The 22,796-nt window shown below is 35.3% G+C and overlaps 1 protein-coding gene and 1 non-coding gene across 2 annotated transcripts; one reads left to right on the top strand and one right to left on the bottom strand.

Moving 5' to 3' along the window:
* Positions 1-419: 419 nt before the first annotated feature.
* Trnaf-gaa lies at positions 420-492 on the top strand. The gene has a single exon. It is a non-coding gene; the product is annotated as a tRNA-Phe (tRNA).
* A 6,625-nt stretch (positions 493-7,117) lies between these two features.
* LOC106673043 (lysozyme-like) lies at positions 7,118-8,146 on the bottom strand. The gene is made up of 4 exons (XM_014404958.2): positions 7,816-8,146; positions 7,536-7,624; positions 7,405-7,468; positions 7,118-7,342 (listed from the first exon to the last, which is right to left on the bottom strand). The coding sequence occupies exons 1-4, from the start codon at positions 8,003-8,005 to the stop codon at positions 7,197-7,199; spliced, it is 489 nt and encodes a 162-aa protein (XP_014260444.1). The 5' UTR covers positions 8,006-8,146; the 3' UTR covers positions 7,118-7,196.
* Positions 8,147-22,796: the final 14,650 nt, after the last annotated feature.

Genomic DNA, 22,796 nt, shown 5'->3' with positions numbered 1-22,796 from the left:
GGAGTGCTCATTGTGCTAAATTAAAACATTTTAAATCATATGTTATACATACAATTATTTCCTCTGTGTATTAAATTTTAGTAACTAAGATATAGTAATTATTAAATAATAATTAATGCAAATCTGACAGGAATAAAGGTGCAGTCCACTGACACTTAATTATTACGCTTTATTCTTGAGATTGCATAGAATTATATATTTTCCATTACCATCAAAACTATAAGCTACGATAGTCAGTACCGAATTGAAACATTATTAATCAATGTTTTATCAGAGTTATAAATATATCCAATGGTTTTTAGAGGAAAATAAGAAATATTCGAAATTACAAGTCGCAGTCAAATGGTTCGCTAAAAGATAAGACCGTATTAGACTTGGCGGTAAGTACACTGGTACTGTTATATAGTACTGGAACGACAGCCGAAATAGCTCAGTTGGGAGAGCGTTAGACTGAAGATCTAAAGGTCCCTGGTTCGATCCCGGGTTTCGGCAATTTATTTTTCAATTTTGTTTTCAACCAAATTGATTAAAAATCAATCGATTCCATTATAATGTATCCTTCGAATTATTAATTTATCAAAAATTGCATTTATATTAGCCAAAAAGGCTGTGTTCTTACGTAAACATATTACATGGTTTTTTTTTAATTTTCATGGTACATACTTTATTGTAACAAAATTACACTCTAGTTTTGATGTATTTACAATAGTTAGGGTACTTATGCTAAGGCCTTAATTCACTTGTGGCATAATGCTGGATTATCTCTGATTATGACAACGCACCTTATTTACTCAGTATAGGAGCATGTATATATTATTTTGCAAGTAATAAATATAATTGAGAAAATATTTACAGTTTAACAAATATTAGGGACTAAAGCAAAAGGAGTGCATTCACATTATTTACAGTTTTTAAATTTTACCTAATAGTCCATAGTCACCAAGCCTTTTCAGACGTCGGTAGTTTCGGGGAGGTGATGGATGAGCAGCAATTTCTCGTAGCAAAGGGTTTGATTGGTGCTCATATTTCTCAGGCTTGTGTAAGCGTTGTTGTCAACGTCGGCTACCATCGGTATTTTTAGGTCAGTAAGAAGTGTTGTGTTCCTCATATACAAGGGGACACCTGTTATTAACTCAGCACCCGATTTTGAACTGTCTGAACCCGTGCTACCCAACTCTTGCTCGCTGATGCCCATATCTCATCCATATTAGTCTTACCACCGACAAGTATATACAACGTCTTATGTCGAGAGGTAGTTTAGTTTTTGTTGAGAAGAAAGTTCACCTGATTGATTTTTGAGTTGTTGTACTATTTGGTAATTATATTTGTCAATTATAAGTTTTGTTCAAGGTATAACCAGAACACCCGAACTGGTGTTTGCTCTAAACGTCTTCCCATTTGAGATTTATTTATGACGTTTCTACGTTTCTTTTATAAGTGAAATATTCTAGTTGAGATTTTTTCGGGTTAATCTTCACCCTCCACTTTTCACCCGGCCAGAGCGAAAGATTGTAGTCTCTCTTAGGCTAAAACTGAGTCGCCAGCCGCCAAAGCAGCAACATCATCAGCAACAGGCGCCAACTTTAAAGCAGGTGAATGGGGGTAATCTGCGGTATACGGAATGTAGAGTAATGGACCCCATCTGCTTCCTTGGGAAACTCCAGCATAAATGGCTTGTTTTGGAGAGATCGAGTCTTTGTATTTTATAGAAAACGAACGATTAGTATGGTATGAAATGATCAATCGATAGTACGTATCCGCGATATAGTTTTTTATCTTTGAGAACAAGCCATGAAACTGAAAACCTTTTAAACATTTAGCAACAATCCGTGACTTACTGAGCCTTCCTCATAACTGTCCAGGATGGTGTCGACTATCCCGTGTAATAGTAGAACAAAGGAATGATTGGCTCCGAAGCCAAATTGTGTTGGGCTGCTGCGTTTGTGAATCGTTATAATGATGGCATATTTCCAAGTTGTTGGGAAGTAGCCCAGTCTGAAGATTCCACTTTATACTTGTGTTCATTGATCAAGCGATTCCTTCTTCATCTTTTTTAGGAGCGGTTGGACGAACATATCAGTAGATTTTTTGGTCGGAGAGCGCGAGATACCATTTTTAACCAGCCGTGTAAAGAAAAAATCGTTGAACGGAGATTGTAGTAAAGGTTCCTTTCCTATTTTTGTGGCTTTATCAGTAATGTTATGATTTGTTGTAACATTTGGTTGAAATTGCTGTTGTAATATGTCGGCAAAGATCTCACATTTTTCTGGGTTTATTTTGTTTTTTTTAATAAATAAATTCAACAAAGAGGTGATGGTGTAATTCAAACACGACATATTTTCCTAAGTACGGAAGAAGGCTGTTTTTTACTAATCAACACATACAAAGTGGATAATTACGTTGCTTTATTTAAAGATCTATAGCATATATTTTACTGGTAAATAACTACCTATGATTAAAAAGAGGCTAATAAGAAATAAACAAAAATTTACTAACACTTGTGATTAATCTTTAGGGCACCGTGAGGCAGGTATACATTACCGTCACGTCACGGGAGTTAATTTAATATTACGCGTACTCATGAAGTAATGGCAGAAAGATGTAAAATATCATTTAGTAGTTCCGCTAATAATCCGCAACTGCGGTCACACTGATATCATGTAACCAACTTAAATTTCAACTCTCTCTTAATACGTGACATCATGGATGGAACTGTCGCTAGTCTATACATTCTGTGTCCTCACGTCTTTCCATTTCTGTCAGTTGTAAACATGGCGGAAAAGCACCCAATAGTTGTCTGTTTTGGTTTGGTATACCCGAATGAAGCCACAGTTTAAATTCCTCTTCTCCATTCCGAAGAACTAATCAAGAGAAGAGAGAACCGGTTTATTCGATGGCGGATTTATGGTATAAACCATTGAATTTATTTTCAATTACACGCATAAAAGTCATTCTCATACACTAATGATGCACCACGTAACCCGCATAAAACAACGCTGCAGAGAACAAACAGAAATTCATTTTATAAGGTGCTATCCTGCAATAATCAATTAACCGATTATTCTTTTTTCATAATACCCAATATTATGTTTTTTGCCTGTTGAAACTTCGTCCTAATAATGTTATCCATCCACATAATTTATTTGCTGAACAACAAATCAGTTATATATTTTATACAGTGCTAATTAACAAAAGCTTGTTGTTAAATATTAAAAATAATAGTATGTGCACTTGTCTCATTAATGCTTAGCCTTGGTTTTAACAGGTAGCTTTAAAAAATACTTTAAACAGTAAACAAGAAAACACATTACTGTAGTTAAAACAAGATTGGTAGTGATAAGACTATATTATAGGGTTTTACTTATAATATATAATATGGGAGGTTTATGGGCTGTTAAACAACTGTGGTCATTCCTGTTGTATTAAATTACCAATAGTTGTCTTATTTGATTTGGTGTATCCAAATATTGTTTGATCTTTTCCATATTAAGTGCTACATAAGCAATAACAGTGTACATTCTTTTTCCCCATTCTGAATAAATAATAAAAGTATGGAGAGTGATGCTGTCCTTGATTGTGAGTATATCTTCAAATAAATTTGCAACTGTGTATTAAAAACATAATTATGTCAGTTTGTAGACGTCTTAGCACATAACATTGAATGTATTTTTTCATACAGATCATTACGAGATGCAGATTATTCGTGATTAAATTACCCACAACACTTAAATGCCTACTAAGTTATCATACGCATTAAAAGTTTTGGGGAGGCAATAAATCTAAATTGAATAATATTGGTAATAAAGTTGACCAAGATTAGACGAATAAGTTGCGTGTCACGTAACGGAAAGCCCCCATGTACCGCAATGAATTGTTGATCACTGTTTAAGGCAAGTTGGAGAAGTTGATTTATTGTACATTGGCAAATGGAGATCGATAAAATATACTTTCGACTTGTTAAAAAATATACTCGAGGATGTTAACTTTTACATTTATACTTCGTATTCAATCCAATTATTTTACACGATAAACGATTATTTAATTTCTCTCGTAAAATAATAAAAGACAAATGTTATTGAAGTTACGATCATTAAATTCAGTTAAATATTTGTAAATTTGTTTATAAATCAAATTTGTTTTTGACTCGCTGGACATTATTTTTTTATGACCACCATTTTGTGCAATGTTATATCTGAGTGTGAGTATTTTCGGTGTACAGTGTAGATGCAGTATATTCATGCTTGTGCGACGTGATGTTTTCAAATTTATTTATTGAATAAATCAAACGAAGGAACGGAAAAATATATGTGAAATGTAAAATATTTCAATTTTTCTTATTTAACATGGATTTGTTTAAAGATTTACTTCGAACTTTTTCATATGTATAATTTGCATATTTTGTTAACTTTTCCAAGTGTTTTATTTTCTTTTTTCATTAACTTTTTTGGAAGTTTCGGAAATGTACACCCATCATCACCATCTAACCATATTTCCGTCAATGCCAAAGTGAGGCTTATCACAACAATAAATATAAAAAAAGGATATTAGGTTATATTGTACATTATAGTTACTTTTANTATTATTGTAAAATTAATGGTTGGTATAATAAGACCAGTTTTAATAAATAAATTTAATTTAACAAAATCTTTTTGACTGCTGTATCATTATTTTAAAATATTATTTAAGAAAGAAAAATTTACTTTCACACAAGCCAAGAATGAAAAAATACCGTAAAAATGTATCTAAAGCAAAATCTAATTTTTTGCTATTATTAATATCATTGTTTACAAAATGCAATCTTTATTTTTTTTAAATTATATATTTTTTATTTTACATACAAGGATGTGTTTTTTATATCAACTTCAGTAGCTTCCTTTTGTCCATTTAAATTAATTTTATAAATAGGCTGTATTGCTTTATTGGGACCAACTTGTAGTAGACGATGATTTTTATAACCAAGTTTCTCACATATTGGGAATGGTTTTCTCAAGATGTTTTAACGATCTTCTTTTTGTATTTTTCCTCATAATTTATAACTATTACAGTTTTTTATAACAAACGAATCATTAATTTTTTTTAACTCTTGTATTAAATTTTGCACAGTTATGAATTTATTTCTCTCTAACATAGGTTGTACCTCAAGTGGAAGATTATAAACTGACACTATAACTATTTGGTAAATTATACTTCTGGTTTATAATATCTGCTTTAAGCAATAAACGCTCTTTTTAGGCACTAAAATCAGTCAAGAATCCCCATATATATTTAATTAAATAGATATAATAGAAGATCTGCTTATGTTTTCCCAAGTTGATAAGTATGACCTTTTCTAACATTCCCAGTTTGGTACTGACAGAAGAAGAAAATTATCACAGTACCAATATTTTACACTTCCTTGTAGAAATAATATTCATATGAGATTTTTGTCTTCGATTCCTGGATTTATTAAAAATTATCATTCGAAATCCTGGGATCATCTAATTCCTAAACTAAGTTATTTCGTTCCCTTACAAATTCGTTCAAATAATGATTTCTGTAGAAGCTTTTCATGCAATTGTGGTTTTAATGTGACAGTTAATTTTCTATGAAAGATTTGGTAATAATGGCAAATGTTGGAATGCCTAGTAATCCTTGTGTAAACTTAAACCTTTTAAATCATCTGTCGGCACATTTCCATACAATTTTATCATTGAATAGAGCAGCCAGGTCGAACTTATCCACTTCTCTTGATAATCTGTACATATAACTTCTTCAGTACTTCCGTTTTTTTAAAAGTTATTCAGTTTGTAACTCTGTAACAACAATGACGTTAGACGATTGTTAAAACAATTGAAATGAATGACAGTCAATATTTTAGAGTTACTTCACTGCTTCAGTCTTCTTACATTCACTATTATCTCAACGTGTCCAAACTTCCAAAACAATTGAATATTAATTATTAGATTTGGTGGTCCGATTGACCAAATTACATCTTTCAATTAATTAACTTTTATGTAAGGTATTGGTTGAAATAAAAAAGTCAGTGTCACGAGCGGGATTCGAACCCACGACCTTCAGCTATATACGCCGCTGCTCTACTACTTGAGATTTTGCCATTTATTTAGCCGAAGGTTGTGGGTTCGAATCCCGCTCTTGACACTGACTTTTTATCTCAACCAATACCTTACATAAAGATTAATTAATTGATTAATTAAAATATTTAGGAGTCCTTATAAATTACAAATATTTCTTTGCTATCAGTAATCTAGGTATTTTGGTTTAACATTTTTCTTGTAGAAACATTTAAGCCCAATAAAATTTATTTCTGAAATTATAAATATTGTTACAGAAATATTTATTATACTGGGTTGCGATGACGTTGATTTATCTTCAGTGTATTTATTCTATGTTTTATTAGTAATTTATTATTAATAACGGCCGAATTAAAAAAAAATATATTATTCGGAGATCGTGAAATGCTGTCTGGTGTGACGTAGGTTTTAGGAAAATATTTTCTTTATCGTGCCAACGTTTCGATCTTTATTAGGAACAACTTCAGGGCGTGGGATATATAAACATTGTTTAAATTTATTTATTTATTGTTTTTGTATATCTAAAATTTCTAGCATTGTATAAATTCATTTTTTTACATGCTACATGTATTTGTAAAATTTAAACAATGTTTATAAATCCCAGGTCCTGAAGACGATCTCAATAAAGATCGAAACGTTGGCACGATAAAGAAAATGTTTTTCTTAGCAACGTCATACCAGACCGCATCTCACGATCTCCAAATAATCGTTAATTAACGGTCACTAAACACCACACAAAAATATGTAATTTGTTGTTTTTATTTTGTTGATTTATTTAATTGTGAAATTAATAGTAAATGTAGTTACCGATCATTTTGGGCTGTTTATTTATTTATTTATTTTTTTTTTTTGGTTTGCTCTTTCGAACGCACTTCGGTATTTTACCATAATCAAAAGTAGTATTATATATATTTCCAAGGTCAGGTTGTCATCAATATTTGTGTCAATAGAATAGTTTGGTCATTCTTGACCATTTTGTTGATATTATCTGTGTCAGTCAACCAAAGTATGATAGAAAAATAATCATGGGAAAACGAAAACAGGCATTGTATAAACGTCTATATTTCCTTTCATGTTTAAAATGTGAATAATATATTTGTTATTATAGCACAACGAAAAGACATATCATCCTTTCAGGAAATCGCAAGTCAACGATTTCTTTTTGTTCCCTTGGCAGTTGGTTGCCCAAAGGGGCCAAGGAGCGAATCGATAACTTTGGTAAAGTGTATGCGCGCATTTTGCCTGTTGAGAAATATTATTTCCGAGTAGTTCTGTAAAAAATCGATGACTATTATTTTTTCCAAATGTTCAACTTTCTAAGTTTGGCACTTACCGCTGCACTTTACATTGCACGTACCTCCCGGATTACTATCGTTTTCGCAGTGATCCGGCGATATCTAAAGAAATAAGAAAGCAAAGCAAAATATTATGGCGTATGAATATATCTTAACAAGATGAACTCACCTGGAACAGGCCGTGGTAATAAAAGTCATATCTTACATATTCTTTTTTTCCAGAATTAAAACCACTTGCATATTCAACTATACAAATCCCTTAAATAAAACAAATATACTTAAGTAATACTTAATAATAACACTTAAATAATAACAAATATAAATTATTTTATGCATACTTGTTGTAAAAATGAGTTCATTATGTATTTTGCACTTTGTAAATAACGTAAAAATATATGTACCACGTAAGAAATATTTTTATACGAAAAGTTAAGAATTAAATAACTTACAATCTGATAAGTAATCTTCATCTAAATAGTGCTTCAGCTCTTTCGCGAGTTCACATCTTTCGAAAACCTTCGATTCAGTTCTAACTGCAAGTGTAGCAAAACCCACTGGGAAAACCCAGAAAAATTTCTTGTGATAATTTAATATAGCTAGGCTATTAACTAAATTGTGAGAGAGAAAAAATACTAGCATGGTAGATTATCAAAATCAATGTAAACGAAATCTGAGAATCAGTATTTTTTAGGTACAACGCAACTCGTCTATAGAAACGAACCAATATTAAGGATTTATAAACGAAATAACACTTGTGTTTACAATGACACTTTTTGTCACGTGAAGCAAATACCAACAAACCGAATCATAACAGAAAATATTTTGTAAACAACGTTTTAGTTAACACTTAAAAAACAAAATAACCCTTTTTTTACAATATTTTATGAGGTACATCGCATTTAGTTTGCAAATCTCTGGAGTAAAATCGAAATCTAGAGAGAGAGAGAGTGAGAAAGAGAGCGAGAGAGAGAGAGAGAGAAGAGTGTGTGAGAGAGAGGGGGAGAGAGAGAAAGGGAGTGAGAGAGAGTGAGTGAGAAGAGTGTGGGAGTGAGAGGTAGGGAGAGAGAGAAAGAGAGTGAGTGAGAGAGAGGAAGGGAGAGAGAGAGGGAGGAAGGGAGAGAGTGAGAGAGAGAGAGAGAGAGAAGAGTATGTGAGAGAGAGGGAGGGAGAAAGCGAGAGAGAACAGTGTGTGAGAGAGAGGGAGGGAGAGAGAAAGGGAGAGAAAGAGAGATATATATAGAGAGAGAAGAGTGTGGGAGTGAGAGGTAGGGAGAGAGAGAAAGAGAGTGAGTGAGAGAGAGGGAGGGAGAGAGAGAGAGAGAGAGAGAGAGAGAGAGAGAGAGAATAGTGTGTGAAAGAGAGGGGGAGAGAGAGAGAGAAAGAGAGTGAGAGAGGGAGAGAGAGAGAAGAGTGTGAGAGAGAAAGAAAGAGAGAGAAAGGGAGAGAAAGAAAGATAGAGAGAGAGAGAAGAGTGTGTGAGAGAGAGTGAGGGAGAGAGAAAGGGAGAGAAAGAGAGATAGAGAGAGAGAATAGTGTGTGAAAGAGAGGGGGACAGAGAGAGAAAGGGAGTGAGAGAAAGAGATAGAGAGAGGGAGAGAGAGAGAAGAGTGTGAGAGAGAAAGAGGGAGAGAGAAAGGGAGAGAAAGAGAGATAGAGAGAGAGAGAAGAGTGTGTGAGAGAGAGTGAGGGAGAGAGAAGGGAGAGAAAGAGAGATAGAGAGAGAGAAGAGTGTGTGAGAGAGAGGGAGAGAGAGAAAGAGAAGAGTGTGTGAGAGAGAGGGGGAGAGAGAGAGAAAGGGAGTGAGAGAGAGAGAGAGAGATATAGGAGAGGGAGAGAGAAAGGGAGTGAGAGAGATAGAGAGAGGGAGTGATAGAGAAGAGTATGTGAGAGAGAGGGAGGGAAAGAGATAAAGGGAGAGAAAGGGAGGGAGTGAGATAGAGGGCGAGAGAAAGAGAGGGAGAGAGAGAGAAGAGTGTGTGAGAGAGATCGAGAGAGAGAAAGAGAGAGAGTGTGAGAGAGAGAGGGAGGGAGAAAAGAAAGGAAAGAGAAACCGGTAAAGAAAGAAAAATAGAAAGGAAGAGGTGCTAACGAGCTAATGAGAGAGAAAGAGAATGACCACAAAAAAATTCGAAAGTGAAAAAGAGAGCACGGGAGGGTGAAATTGCAGTATAGATTTTGTTTTGAAGACATCGAAGAAAGATGGACAGAGAATAAATTTATATATGAAAAGAGACATTTTACGTCTCTCAACTACCTGCAAGCCACTAATTTAAAACCCATAACTTTTTTTTTCTTTTTTTTTGCTAGGAGAAATTCATAACTTGCACACCACCTTTCTTATTTACATATCAATCGTTTAGGTAAATTGGTGGTTTTTGGATGTTCCTCAATTACCCTTAAACCATTCGCTTAATTATATATTACATATTATATAACTCTCTAGTTTAGGGTCGATAAAGAACTCAATGTTACGCCATCGGATTTCACACACTGAGCCGTGCCGACTGAATGATTACTTCATCTTCGTAATATCAATCCTTAAGATCACCTATTGGAAAAGATAGTTCTACTCACAGAAGTATATTTTATATACAAATAATATAATATATTTTGATTACGATGGGCCGCGATAGCCGAGGCGTCAGACTCTCGGCTAGTAGAGCCCGCGGTCGTGGGTCCGATCCGCACCGTCGCCTCTGGACTTTTTTTTCTGACGCCTAAGGGCACCGGTGGCCGCAATTGAAAGAAATTGACACGGTACTCATTAATGGAAGGGGCGGGATCAGATCTCAGCGACCCTGAATTTTGTCCCAACCCTCCTCAAAAATGCGTTTCTTCGATGGAAGAATACCGGCACTCCGGAGGTTCAAATTTACACATTGTTGCGAGCCCTCAAAAATGGAGCCAGGGATAAAGTACAGTAAGCTGTACAGCTGCAGTTCTCATGGGAACTCATCCAGTTCCTGGCAACCATTGAAAAAAAAAACTCCACATCAAATCATTTTTATGTCCTTCAGATCTATCTATTCCAGTTAAAAATAGTATAATTTAAAGTTTCCTATTAATATTTATGTAGTAAAATAGAGAGAACGACATAGAATAATGTGTGTTACATTTTCACTAGCCGTCCATTTTGTCGAACCATCTTCAGATTGTTCAGTGAAAAAGCCATGTGTGGACAACTGGCTTGGAACCTATACTAAAGATAAAAATAAATCATTTCCCGGTGGACGTTTAAAGCTGAGAGAAGGGAATTTTCGAAATGTAAGATCGATTTATTACTCCTTATCAATGCCGTTATGTTCGAACCGGCCTTTTGTTTCGCCTAGTTTCATTTCAGCCGTTGTTTCGATTTTTGTGCTATACCAATGTTTATTACAGCCGATACGAGATGAGAGCGGCGGAAAACCGGAAAGTGTAAAACTGCCCAGCGCCCACTGTCTGCTTCCGCAAGTTGCCAAAATATGCAGCTCGTTTTTTTTTAATCGATGACCCTTTGTGAAAGCTAACCTCCGGCATATTCGGACTTGCGCTCGCGTGGTCTTTTTTTATGGAAAACAGGCAATAACTCATTTTACTTTCCAACAATGACAATACTTGCATACATCAGGTTCAGGAATCATGCCCTGTCATTCATCCGTTTAGGCTTGCTTGCGATTATCGGCTGACATTGTCCGCAATCTACTAAATCATGTTTTAATAGGCAAAACCTATTATTAACAAAAATATACACATTCTACAGTACTTAAAATTTCTGTAATTTAAAATTACTCTATATAATAAATTCCAATTATTCTTCATGGAAATGAAAAGTATAATTGTCAACACTTTAATGTTTATATGTAGCTTTTCCAATAATTTTTGGTATTCCTATCGATGCTGATTTGGTCTGTCACCCTCGCTTTGTTCTTTCACCATGCACAGTGTTATAGCAGGATATTGACGCAGCATGATCGAAAAATATCACTTGAACTACTGGACATAGCGGATGCAGAAAAACGTCTATCAGACAAAATATTCAAGAATACACAAAAATCGGATAAAGATCATTTTATTTTAAAAAAATCAACGTAATAGACTGACGTGGAATCCCCACTCAAGACCTAAATGACTACTACCTAACAGAAGTCCTAAAAACCTACGAACACTTTTTGGACCGAATCCGTGCAGACCATCCTGCAACCTAACCTTATACAAGACTGTATTGAGACTTTTGGACAAATGGAATGGAACTATGAGCTTCGGCCAACCATCCAACATCCAGACCAACCAATCCTCCCAATCAAAAGTCCTCAGACATATCGTCAAAACTCCACGACAGTAACCTCCCTATACACAACGACCTCAGTATTTCTTTTGTCAGAAGATGGTCCGTTCTCGATTCCAAAAATTTCTCACCAATCTCTCAATTGATCCTAAGCGCTTTAATCGACGATGGTTTCGAGACCTCCTTGCCCTTAATCCCTCACAATGAGAGCCAGCATTAGCTGGTTTCACATGGTATGTGTCCTCCCAGTCCCGGTGCTACTGCTGTAACCGTGTGAACAAACGTTGGTGACTTTACACACCACTAATACACACCAATTATTGTTTTTACGCTGCTACTCTACCACTTGAGCTATCGTGACTTGGATCCCCTCGGACACCAGCTATCCATCTCAACCTACAACCGTTCAAATTACACAATACATCCCCCTCGTGACACTGACTTTTTTATCTCAACCAAGACCTTAGAAAGAATAATTAATTGATTGAAAAAAGTAACTTGATCAATTTACTACGAAAACGAAAATGGATTAATATTTAAAAAGTAAAAGAAGTATCACTTCACAGAACAGCTCCCCGTAGCCACTTCATAAGTCACTGAGAATCCAATCCCATTACACGACGTTTTAAAATGGCAAAAAGAGAGAAAATTCGAATGGTTGTAGGTTGAGATGGAGAGTCCGAGGGGATCGAGGTCACGATAGCTCCAGTGGTAGAGCAGCGGCGTATTTAGCCGAAGGTCGTGGGTTCGAATCCGCTCGTGACACTGACTTTTTTATGCCAACCTTAGAACCTTAGAAAGAATGAGTAGTAAATTCAATTGTTACTGCCGAGCTTTCGACCTATATTACGATACGCAAAACCATCTAATATGTAGAAAAATTGACATCATAAAGTTTTTAATAGCCGATTTCAAATTAATTTGAAGAACGACTCAATACCAACATTCCCTTTATGGCAATTTGGTATGATGCGATAGGATATTCACATCAAACATTCCTAGCCAATTTATCTCAGGTACAGTTTTCAGTCTCCACCTCAAATAGATCTTATTATCCATGGCTTACATGAATTTTACTCTTTGTATATTTCCTAAGATACTAGCTCCTGGTATAGGGCATAATATAACTGTATACAAGGTACGGTGGGAATTAACTGGGAAGACTCCCATTCTACTGGGCATACACTATCGGAGAATTTGATTGAAACTTTTTTATCAAATCTGGATTTTGGGATCAACAAGCATTCCTGGAACTTAGACTGCCTGAAGCTCCTCTCGAAGGTTTTAATTGCTTCTTGTTATGCAAGTAGGCTATTGTAGCCAACCCTTGCATTAGCTTATGAATTGTTGCTCTGGTCTGGTATAAAGCTATGTTCTGGTGATAGATTTAGGACTTCCAAGAAACCAGGTTGTGTCTCCGAGCAATACTGAACTGTAATGTCTTCGTTCACTACGCCACCGATCCTAAGTTATTATGGGTCAAACAACCTCTGTTTATAACCACAGGGCCATCTTTAGATTTATCCCAAGCCTTTCTAAACGTTTCAGGTTGAACGACTTTGGACAATGATGATGAGTTTAATTAGTAGTTTCCTCATTTAAATTTCGTTTATTGCTTATTCTGCGATGATTATTTATGTTTGAAAATTAGATTTCTCATTTTTTCATTCAGTTCTTCAAAAGACGATTTCGTATTGTCAGGCGTGTTTCAGCTCTCGTCATCTTTAAAGATTATTTTGTCAATCTCGCTTTTCTTCAGCAGATGGTGATATGCAGAAAAACGTCTGCCTGACAAAACAAGCGATGATACACGAACGACCGTATTACAGAATCATCCCCCCGCGGAATTAATGAGAAAATCTTTCAATTCTGTATTTAGTCTTACTTCCTCAGAACATTTAGCCGTCCTTATAAAGGAATGGAATTAATTGTTTTTAATTATTTTTTACATTGGTATTATAATTGGTAAGAAATTATTTATCGTTTAATCAATATTTATTTTTAATTATCGCTGAATTTATATATATATAAGTTATATACGTGTATAAACATTGTGTTAAATAAATAATGTGATGACAATGCTAGGATGCAGGTGTTACTCCTAGAATTGTCATCAGCACTCTCTCCCACTCTAGAAATTTTATAAGGATTTTCATTTTTAACAAACGTTAGTCTTAAGCCAGATTTCCCGAAAGCATATCGACGAGATTTGATTTANACAACTTATATATATATATATATATATATATATATATTGAGAAATTACAATATGAGTAAAGATAATTGTCCCACCAGAAGAAAGACTGAGTGCAAAATGAGGACAGTTCCTACAACTGTAATAAATAAATAAATAGTCTATTAGGCTGCACCTTCATCGAAGAATATTTTTTAAAATATATTTCTTGATTGATTATTTATCTTAAAAAAAAGAGAACACATATAAATTGAATGGTATTCAAATTATAATGGCATGGCTAATGCCGTCTGTCGATATATATGTTGAATTTGTCATATAAATAGAATATTTGTATGCTTTAATAAATTGTGTACAAATGCTTACAAAATGTTCTCCCTGTTAAATTTTTAATATTATAAAACTGTATTTAACGAGCTACTTTGAGAAAGTTTCTCCAAACTCTCGAAGTGAGATCAAAGAGGCGAAACCCCCTGGGTTTGGATTGAAACGACTCTTGACTTTTAGAGATTTGGTCGGATCACCATACTCATATTTCTGTTGAAGTAATGAAAACGGAGAGGACCGACAACTTTTCCATTCGGGAAACGACAAGAGGGGTAGGGTGTTCAATCAAGAAGACGAACGGGGTGGAAATTTTTGATAAATTCCTTTTCTATTTTAGCCCCTCCTCCAGCATTTAACGTGAGCCGGTTGAGCAAAGATTGTGTCCATTTATCGCAGTGACAGGCATAATCCGGGTTTCAGAAGGTGGCAGCTTTCTTTTAATTCCCCTGTCATCCTTCACCCGGGCTGGCAAACACCTGGCCCTGATGCGTCCAGATTAGCGCAAATGAGATTGTTTTTCTCTAATATGACTCACTGTTTTAATTTCAACGACATTTCTTTCTTCTGGAATTACGTGACGACCATGCGATGACAACGGTTAACCGCTGTCCTCAGCGAGGATGCCGCTGCAACGGTAGATTATTAAACATGTAAGACAGTGGTGAAACTGTCAGCAAATAAACAACTATTAAAATCTAGTGTTCTATATTATTACACATTGTTTATTCTATCATAAAATAAAAAATATTTAAGGCAGATTATGCTGTCCATAAAAGACAGTTGGATCTGACATCTTGCAATCTTTTCAGCCTATTCTCACCGGGGCAAGTGATTCATAGCCGGCGAAAACATATTTTAAAATATTTTATTTTGGATTCAAGAATATAGTTTAGCATTATGTGCATTTTTCATGGATATTATTTTTTTACGACATCAGAACTAAAAATACATTATTGTCATTTGAAAATTCCTCAATTTATTTAATAGCAAATTATTTTTTCAGCTTAAACAGATTGTAAGGCCACACTTGTTTTAATGATAAGTTGCGGATATCGTTGTAGAACGAATTATAAAAAAATTAAATTAATTCGTTAATATTAGTTTTTTTTACAAGTACGTAAATACCAAAAAAGCTTCACTTCAAGAGCTCCAGATTATCAGATAATTCTGTTTTTGCTTTAATTATGCCGCACTCAATTTAGGAATACGATCTCCAACTTCAAACACTAAATACCATTAAGTCAGTCATCAGTCACAGTACATTCTTAAGTCCTTGGTTAATATCTGCTAAAAATGACTGCGTTTTTACAGATTGTCATTATCCCTATTTTAGTTCACCTTTAAAACTTAAGACTATTGTGTGTAGTTATATAGTCCGTTCCAGTGAGAGACCGTACATAAATGCAAAGTGAAATAGTAGATGTTATATTTTTCTTTTTATAATATTTAGTTTATAATCAGTATTAAATCAATTAGTTGAAGTAAACATTGCGCACATTGTAACAGGCATTGTTGAAAACGGTCTGTCGAAGAACGCCCTAACAAATTTACCCAGACCAGTCGTAGACTTTATAAACGGACCCAACCACATAAAAGGCCTACTCGGACAAATGACAGACAGTTCCTCACAGAAGATGAATCGATGCGCAAGTTTGAGTAGTACAACAAACAAAGATGGACCCAGTGCCGGTTCATCATGAGTCACCGACTCGCAGGCCAACACTCAGCATCAACTCTTAAGTTATAAACTGCAGTAAACAAATATTAAAATAAAACATAAAATAACTTAAAAATATTCAAGACTGGGAGAAAATAAAGGAATTTAATTTAATAATTTTCAGACCAGAAATAGGGGGAAAAAGAAAACTTTTTTCAACTTCCATGACCACAGCAGCAAGCGTCTGAGTCTCCTCTTTCGTTTATTGGAAGAAACAGGGTTGTTATACTGTGTAAGTAATGGTAGTTTTTGTGCTCTAGGGTGAATGTATTAATTAGTGTGAAATTGTAGTGTAAGAAGATAGATGGCATAATATTGAGTACCCATCGACCCTTAGTGAAAGGTATGATAATAAGAAAGAATGTATTTAACAGTGAGTGAAATTGTTTTTTTTCTTTTTTCGTCGACAACTTCAGCCTTTGGTTTCCTTGCAGCGCAATATATCGATGCTCTTCTACTGTATTTATCATTTGTTCAAGCGCTTCTGACGCCTTCCAGAGCCGAGCACGTTTCGAGGTGTTGTGCAGACATTTCCTCTCCGGTGTTGCACAGCACTCAGACTGATTGTTGGAAAATCCCAAACCAGCACCGATATTTCCCAAGGTAGTCAAGGCCAGTTGTTAACCGAAAACAGGCCATGACTTGTTCTCTAGGGAGGTTTGAAGGCAGTAACTCATTTCTATCTCTTAGAGACTCCCATTGCTTTCCCTCCACTTTTGCTCTGTTTCATTTCATCCTTATAATTCTCTAAGCATTTCCATAAGTAAGGGGCATATGTGGTTGGTGCATTAGAGATCCTTTCTTGGCAAGACTGTCCGCCTTATCATTCCCGTGTAGGCCATCCCCCATTGAAGAGTAACAGTTGTACCACGGCTTACGAAAGTGTTCAATATTCTCCGACATAGGAGTACAGCATGAGAGTCGGAGAAGACGCGAGATGTAATGGCCTGTATCGCAGCTCGCGAATCAATCAGGAGCCCAGCCTTACAATCCGCCCTGCTCTGCAACCTATCCAAGTCCTACGCAACTGCCTGTACCAATCCTTCATAGTTTATAGCTTTTAATCCGACAGGTGCCTCCATCTCAAAATGGGATCAATAGGCTCCAGCTGCAGTGCATTCTCTGATCAACTGCCGAACCATCTGTGTACACGTGGAGCCATTCATTTGTTGGATATAGTAGAGCGGGGGTTTCCAGAGTTATTGCCTTAAGTTCTGCAGAAGAGGCACTTGCCTTTCTCACAAGTTTCACTAGGTCCAGGCAGGAAATCACACCTGTAACAACTACCTTCTCCATTCATGTGGGAAGCTCTTGGCGCATGTAATAGTCCAGACCAATTCTTTTTATAACTCTCTGGGCCCCAGATACTAATGGTGGCTGTGTTTTACCTCACACTAAGTGGACGATAATCTCTCCAGCGAGGAAGGCCAAGCCGAAGGATTCTTTCTTGCAGGGCCAGAGCCAAGCTTCTCTGCGCACGGCGATATGGTCCATGGCTGCATCTCCATGGCAACTATTGGAGTGGACTTCGGACCTCCTGTAATGAGTCGGAGCGCACGATTCTGGACAATATCCAGCTTTTGCAAAGTAGTTTGCAAGGCAGTGATAGTTACCTTTGACCCATATTCTAACACCGGACGGACATAGATAGGACATCCTGGTGAGTGAAATTGTGAAAGGGTTTGTATTTAGGAACTGATTGGGTTGAGTAACTAGCTGCACTTGGAGCCCAACCTCGTCGTCTAGATTGATAGGACCAAGGCCTGAACCCGGAATGCCAACACCCTGAGTTTCTCGAGGCCTCGGGGTAAATTCAGTGTAATGCACAAAATCTGGAATTGCAAATTTACTGCCAGAAGTGAACTCTGAATCGCACACAATATGACACAGAAATGCAATTCCAAAACGGAAGTAGTACTCGATAGTGATTCAACATATTTCTAAATCATATTCAAATGAAAAATAAATAATTTTATCCATTACATTTAGTGATCTATTGACCAAATTACTTCTTTCAATTAAATAATCTTTTTATGTAGTTTGGTTGAAATGAAAAAAGTTAGTGCCACCCACGACCTTCGACTAAATTCGCCGCTGCTTTACCACTTTAGCTATCGTGACTTCGATCCGCTCGTGGTATTAACTTTTTCATTTCAACCAAAAACCTTACAAAAAATATTAATTAATTGAAATAAATTATTTTGTTCAGCAATTGTTGGTATTTTTTCTGGTTTTGTTTGTAGGTTTTATTGTCTGTAAGAGGAAATTATTAATTTTCATAAATAAATGTACTATTCTGTAACTCACTTGATTTTCAATCCTATCTTGATAACAAAAATAACTACAAAATTAAGCTTTGTCTCTATGACCAAATTACGAAGCAATTATTCTCCCAAATTGATTTATTTACGCGATTGCCTTAGGATTCACCAGGTGTTTCAAAGAAAGATTAAGTGTTTTAGCGGAGTATTTTTAAATTTGTTTATTAACCGAGAGCTCTCCCAAGAACGTTGAATAATTCAGTTTGCCTATTTCAACCAAGCTTCCCCCAAGTCGTAATTTACCCCTTTATACTCTTTAAATTCCCTTGCTCAAATATTATCTGTATGCAAATTAGTATAATTATTTATTTTCTCCAGGGCTTTGAAGATAATGTGCAAACGAGATAAAATTCCTAGTCGCGAACTATCGTAAGATTTATAACAAGGGTTAATTTTCGGCGGTTCGAAAGGGAGTTTAGCAATTAACGACTTCCATTAAAAGTGTCGATAAGGGTTGGTCAAGCAATGATAAGAAGGTGCGAGGTCGGGTTAAATCGAGATAGTATTGCTGCAAACAGCTCTTCGTAACCCGGCATTAGTCAACCTGAGGGAGCCAGCCCCACCTCTCTAATGTTTGAACAAACACAATCTGATTTCAATTATGCTTCAGCCATGGCTATTAGCTCCCCTTCTACATTAACTTCGTCTAAGTGAATTATAACTTTGACCACCCTCTCTCGATGGCATAAAGAACGAACATTTTCCGATATCCGAGCATATTTTCGGCCCTAATTCATGGGCTGATGATGCGTGTAGGGTCGTTAGGAAGAAGGAAATGTGCTGCTCCTCCAGCCACATAATTTAACTGATAATGTGTCATAAATGGGTGTTTTTTCGTCACAGTGTTATTTACTTGACTATAAGCTAAACACTAATAAACATAAAAACATATTGTATTACCCGCTCTAAAACTCATGTTGGCCTACAATTTTCATGTCTACTATCAGTGGCCGAGCTAATAGCTAATATTTCTTATAAATATCTCGTACAAGTCAAACTCTTATTGCCGCAAATTATGGAACCCAAAAAGTTTTTTTTAATGACAGGCAGACCCACAGTCTTTCCTACTAATTTCTGCGGCTAGCCACTGCCTCTCCCATATATTACAGATTGACTGACCTACACCAGCGAACTAACATGAAATGGGTAGAGGAGGAAATATACGATGAGGTCTGCAAATTCTATAGGCGTATGAGTGTCTCCTCAAATCCCATTTGATCTGCAGGTGCATATCCAACAAATGCAAATTGGAAACATAAGAGGACCAAACACAATGTACCTGGCTTTTAAACTCATAGTTATCTAATTCATAGGTATAAGAATATTGATACACTTATTTATGTATTTAATTATTTATTTACTTATTTATTTTCTTCTCTACACTTTTTATATGCATTTATTTAAACCTACATGTAGACTGCATCACTCTGCTTGTGGTTTTTGTGAACACAAATTTTTTCCCACAAACTATTATGGAATTTTTCTTACCTATTTGTTTATAAAAATGATTAGTTTAAATAGTAGGAAGGCATAGTGAAACGTCACTTTCCGTACATTGTAAAACTATTGTATATATGGTTGTGTACAAATAAAAATGTATTCTATTCTATTTTATGCTATTACACGCATATATTTATAACTGTTGTAGATTGACGGATATCTCCGAGATTCAACCATTCGTCAAGATTGGCTTTTCCTTCCAAATCCATATTGGGATGAAAACAAAGTAATCCACGTCGTCACATTTCAAACAAATTCAAATCTTCAAAGGAGGTTCAAAGCTGATGCCAGACACCTCTTTCAATCCATAAAAATCTAATAAAAGTCTCTGGCCCACTTGCCTCCATTTTTGCAACCAACAACTGTCGCATTGAAAATCTAACTTCTAACTCATCAATGACTAACTGTAAACTGACCACTGTCACTCAACTCCTTCAACTATTATACTATACTTAACTATTCTACTTCATGCTCATGACAATCACTGACAGACCAGTGACTACACTTTTGGTACCACCCACTTTTCGCACCTCCCCCCAGAGGGCACTTGGTGCTACTTTCTTCCCGGTGGCAGCTTCTACCCTCTGGCTTCGACATTTCGCGTATCTAGCTTTATCTTGGAGGGATTCTCGAGCTGCTTGAATTTTTACATATCCTCATTCTAATCGTTCAAGACAGTTAATGCAATAATCTTTGTACAATTAATTATTAATTAGTTAAACAATTAATTAGTTATACAAATAGTCTGCGTTTTTAAATATCCAAACAAATTATTAAACCCTTGTGTGAATTTAAGGATAGTTTTGAATATAAAACAAAGTTACGATTACATTAAAATTAATGCAGGTAAATCTCTTTTTTTAACAAATATTTTAAAACGTGTTATTCTTCTTGAAAAGTTTTTTCTTCTTAAAAAATAGTCTTCTTATGACAATTTGGCTTAGAAAATTTGACCCGTATTTATACCAAATTTCTTTTAATTTAAAAACCGTTTTATTTATTCAAATATGACTAATTTCTTACTCATTAATTACAATTTGTCATAACACGATAAAATAGATTAGCTAAAAGATAAGTGGTGCTTGTTGTTACTTGTAAGTCACTTTTGAACGTACGCACTCCCACTTGAAGCTTTGGGTCGTTTCACGTCCTGGTGCATACAGTTTTTAACGAAAGAACATATTATCTCTCACATTCTCAATCGTACATAACGTTCTACTAAATTAAGTATAAAAGATACCTCCCATAGATATGCAACAAAATCTTAAAAATTTCTGCCAAGTCAATGAAAAAATTTGGAGTTCCATTGGAGACGTTTATGTTATATTTTGAGTTTACAAACATTGTTACCGAAAACAAACAAACTTCACAAGAATTCCTCACGAAGTGAGAAATAATATCCGTAGCTTTAAGTAGCGACCAGACGCAAAGTACTATGCAAGAAAAATTCAGGAAAATTTAAAAATAGGGCGATAATTGTAGGATAACGGTCAACTCGTCTAAATTAGGCTAGTGGCTAGTGGCCTTAAAATAAATATACGTATGCACGCAGTATAAGTACTATTTTACGTCTATAATTAATCATGGTGTCATCCGGGATGAGAAACCGTTGTGGGATGCCAATATACCACTTCTTTTGAAAAAAAGAACGATTACTGTGTTAAAAAAATATATAAAAAAAATAATCTAACTGTTGTTGTTAACGTTCAAAAAATTCCCATCAACAGAATATTGGCAAATAATTAAATTAATTGAATTTCAAATAAAATTAATAGTTTGAAACAATTCAACACAAATTAATGGAAATCCCTCAAATTTTTCAATTCGTCGTCGATAAATGAAATACCGTATCATTACAATTCTGATAAATATTCCATCAAATTATGAAAAAACTGATGATCGTATTTCAGCTGTAAAATAAAGTCAAGACTTAAAATATTGAACTGTTTATTGCAAATATCATATCCCGCACTCAATGCTGGTTCATTCTAAGTAAACTTGCACGCGCAAAGAACATGTAACAGCGCAATAATAATTGAAACTATACGCCAAATATGTTTAAAAAATATTGTTTCATTACTTATTAGCAAATCGGATGAATACAACAGCAACTAATAAATAACTGATGTTCTGTGAAAATGTTATTGCAGACAGGTTAGATAAAAACTAATTATAACTATTTATATAGTTGTAATAAATCGCACATTCCTATAATAATGTCAGTTACTGTCTGCAAGGTGTCCTTTTTAGATGGCCCGTCTGAATTTCTCTAGAACCAATGACGCTATAAAAAATACAATTCTGGAGTACATCCTAAATTTTATTGTCTGAAAAAACTAAAACCCTTCCAACATTTAGGCGGGAGAAATTCGGATTTTCGCGAACATACAGTAAAATATTCAGCTCCTTGTCGAAATTACGCTGCCGGTTTTTGGTGATAGAACAGCAACTGATCTGTATCTCCTCATATTGCGAGCAATATTATAATATAATATATAGTAAACAGTAACAATATTAACAGTAAACAATAACTCTGGAGCGATCAGGAAATTTCTGGGAGTATAACTCGACTGTACGACGCGCAATACCACTTCTATCAATAAAGCAGTCGTACATATCAACCCACTGTTGATCGGAATAAAGCGCTCTTCAGTTCATTTTGCATGGAATACCGAATGTAACAAATAGGTATGGTATGGTAGAAAATGATACTAGGAAGGAGGGTTTTCACTCCCCAAGCACGGCAGCCTTCTGGCTTATTGTACCTTCCTAGTTCCTTAGTTCAGTGCAATAGACTCAATCCTTCTTCTTAGAAGTGTCAAGTCATTGACCATCGCTGGATTCCCTAAGTTTTTTCGGTATGTTAGGTTAAACCTTCATTGAGCTGTTGCTTCGCATTCGAAGATGATATGACTGGCTGTTTCTTCCTCCTCATTACATAATCTGCAAATGGGATCATCGCTGTATATACCCATATTGTGTAGATGTTTTCTCAGATGCCAGTGACCGGTTAGTAGTCATACCACTCCTCTGAATTTGGCCCTCTCCAATTGCAGCAGTGTTTTTGCCAGTCTCGGTGAGGGTTGTTTCATCATAAGTTCACT

The sequence above is a fragment of the Cimex lectularius genome, unplaced genomic scaffold, assembly GCF_000648675.2.
Source record: "Cimex lectularius strain Harlan isolate CLEC.00 unplaced genomic scaffold, Clec_2.1 scaffold354, whole genome shotgun sequence".
In the NCBI taxonomy this organism is placed as follows: domain Eukaryota; kingdom Metazoa; phylum Arthropoda; class Insecta; order Hemiptera; family Cimicidae; genus Cimex; species Cimex lectularius.
This window is presented reverse-complemented; position numbering and strand designations above follow the sequence as displayed.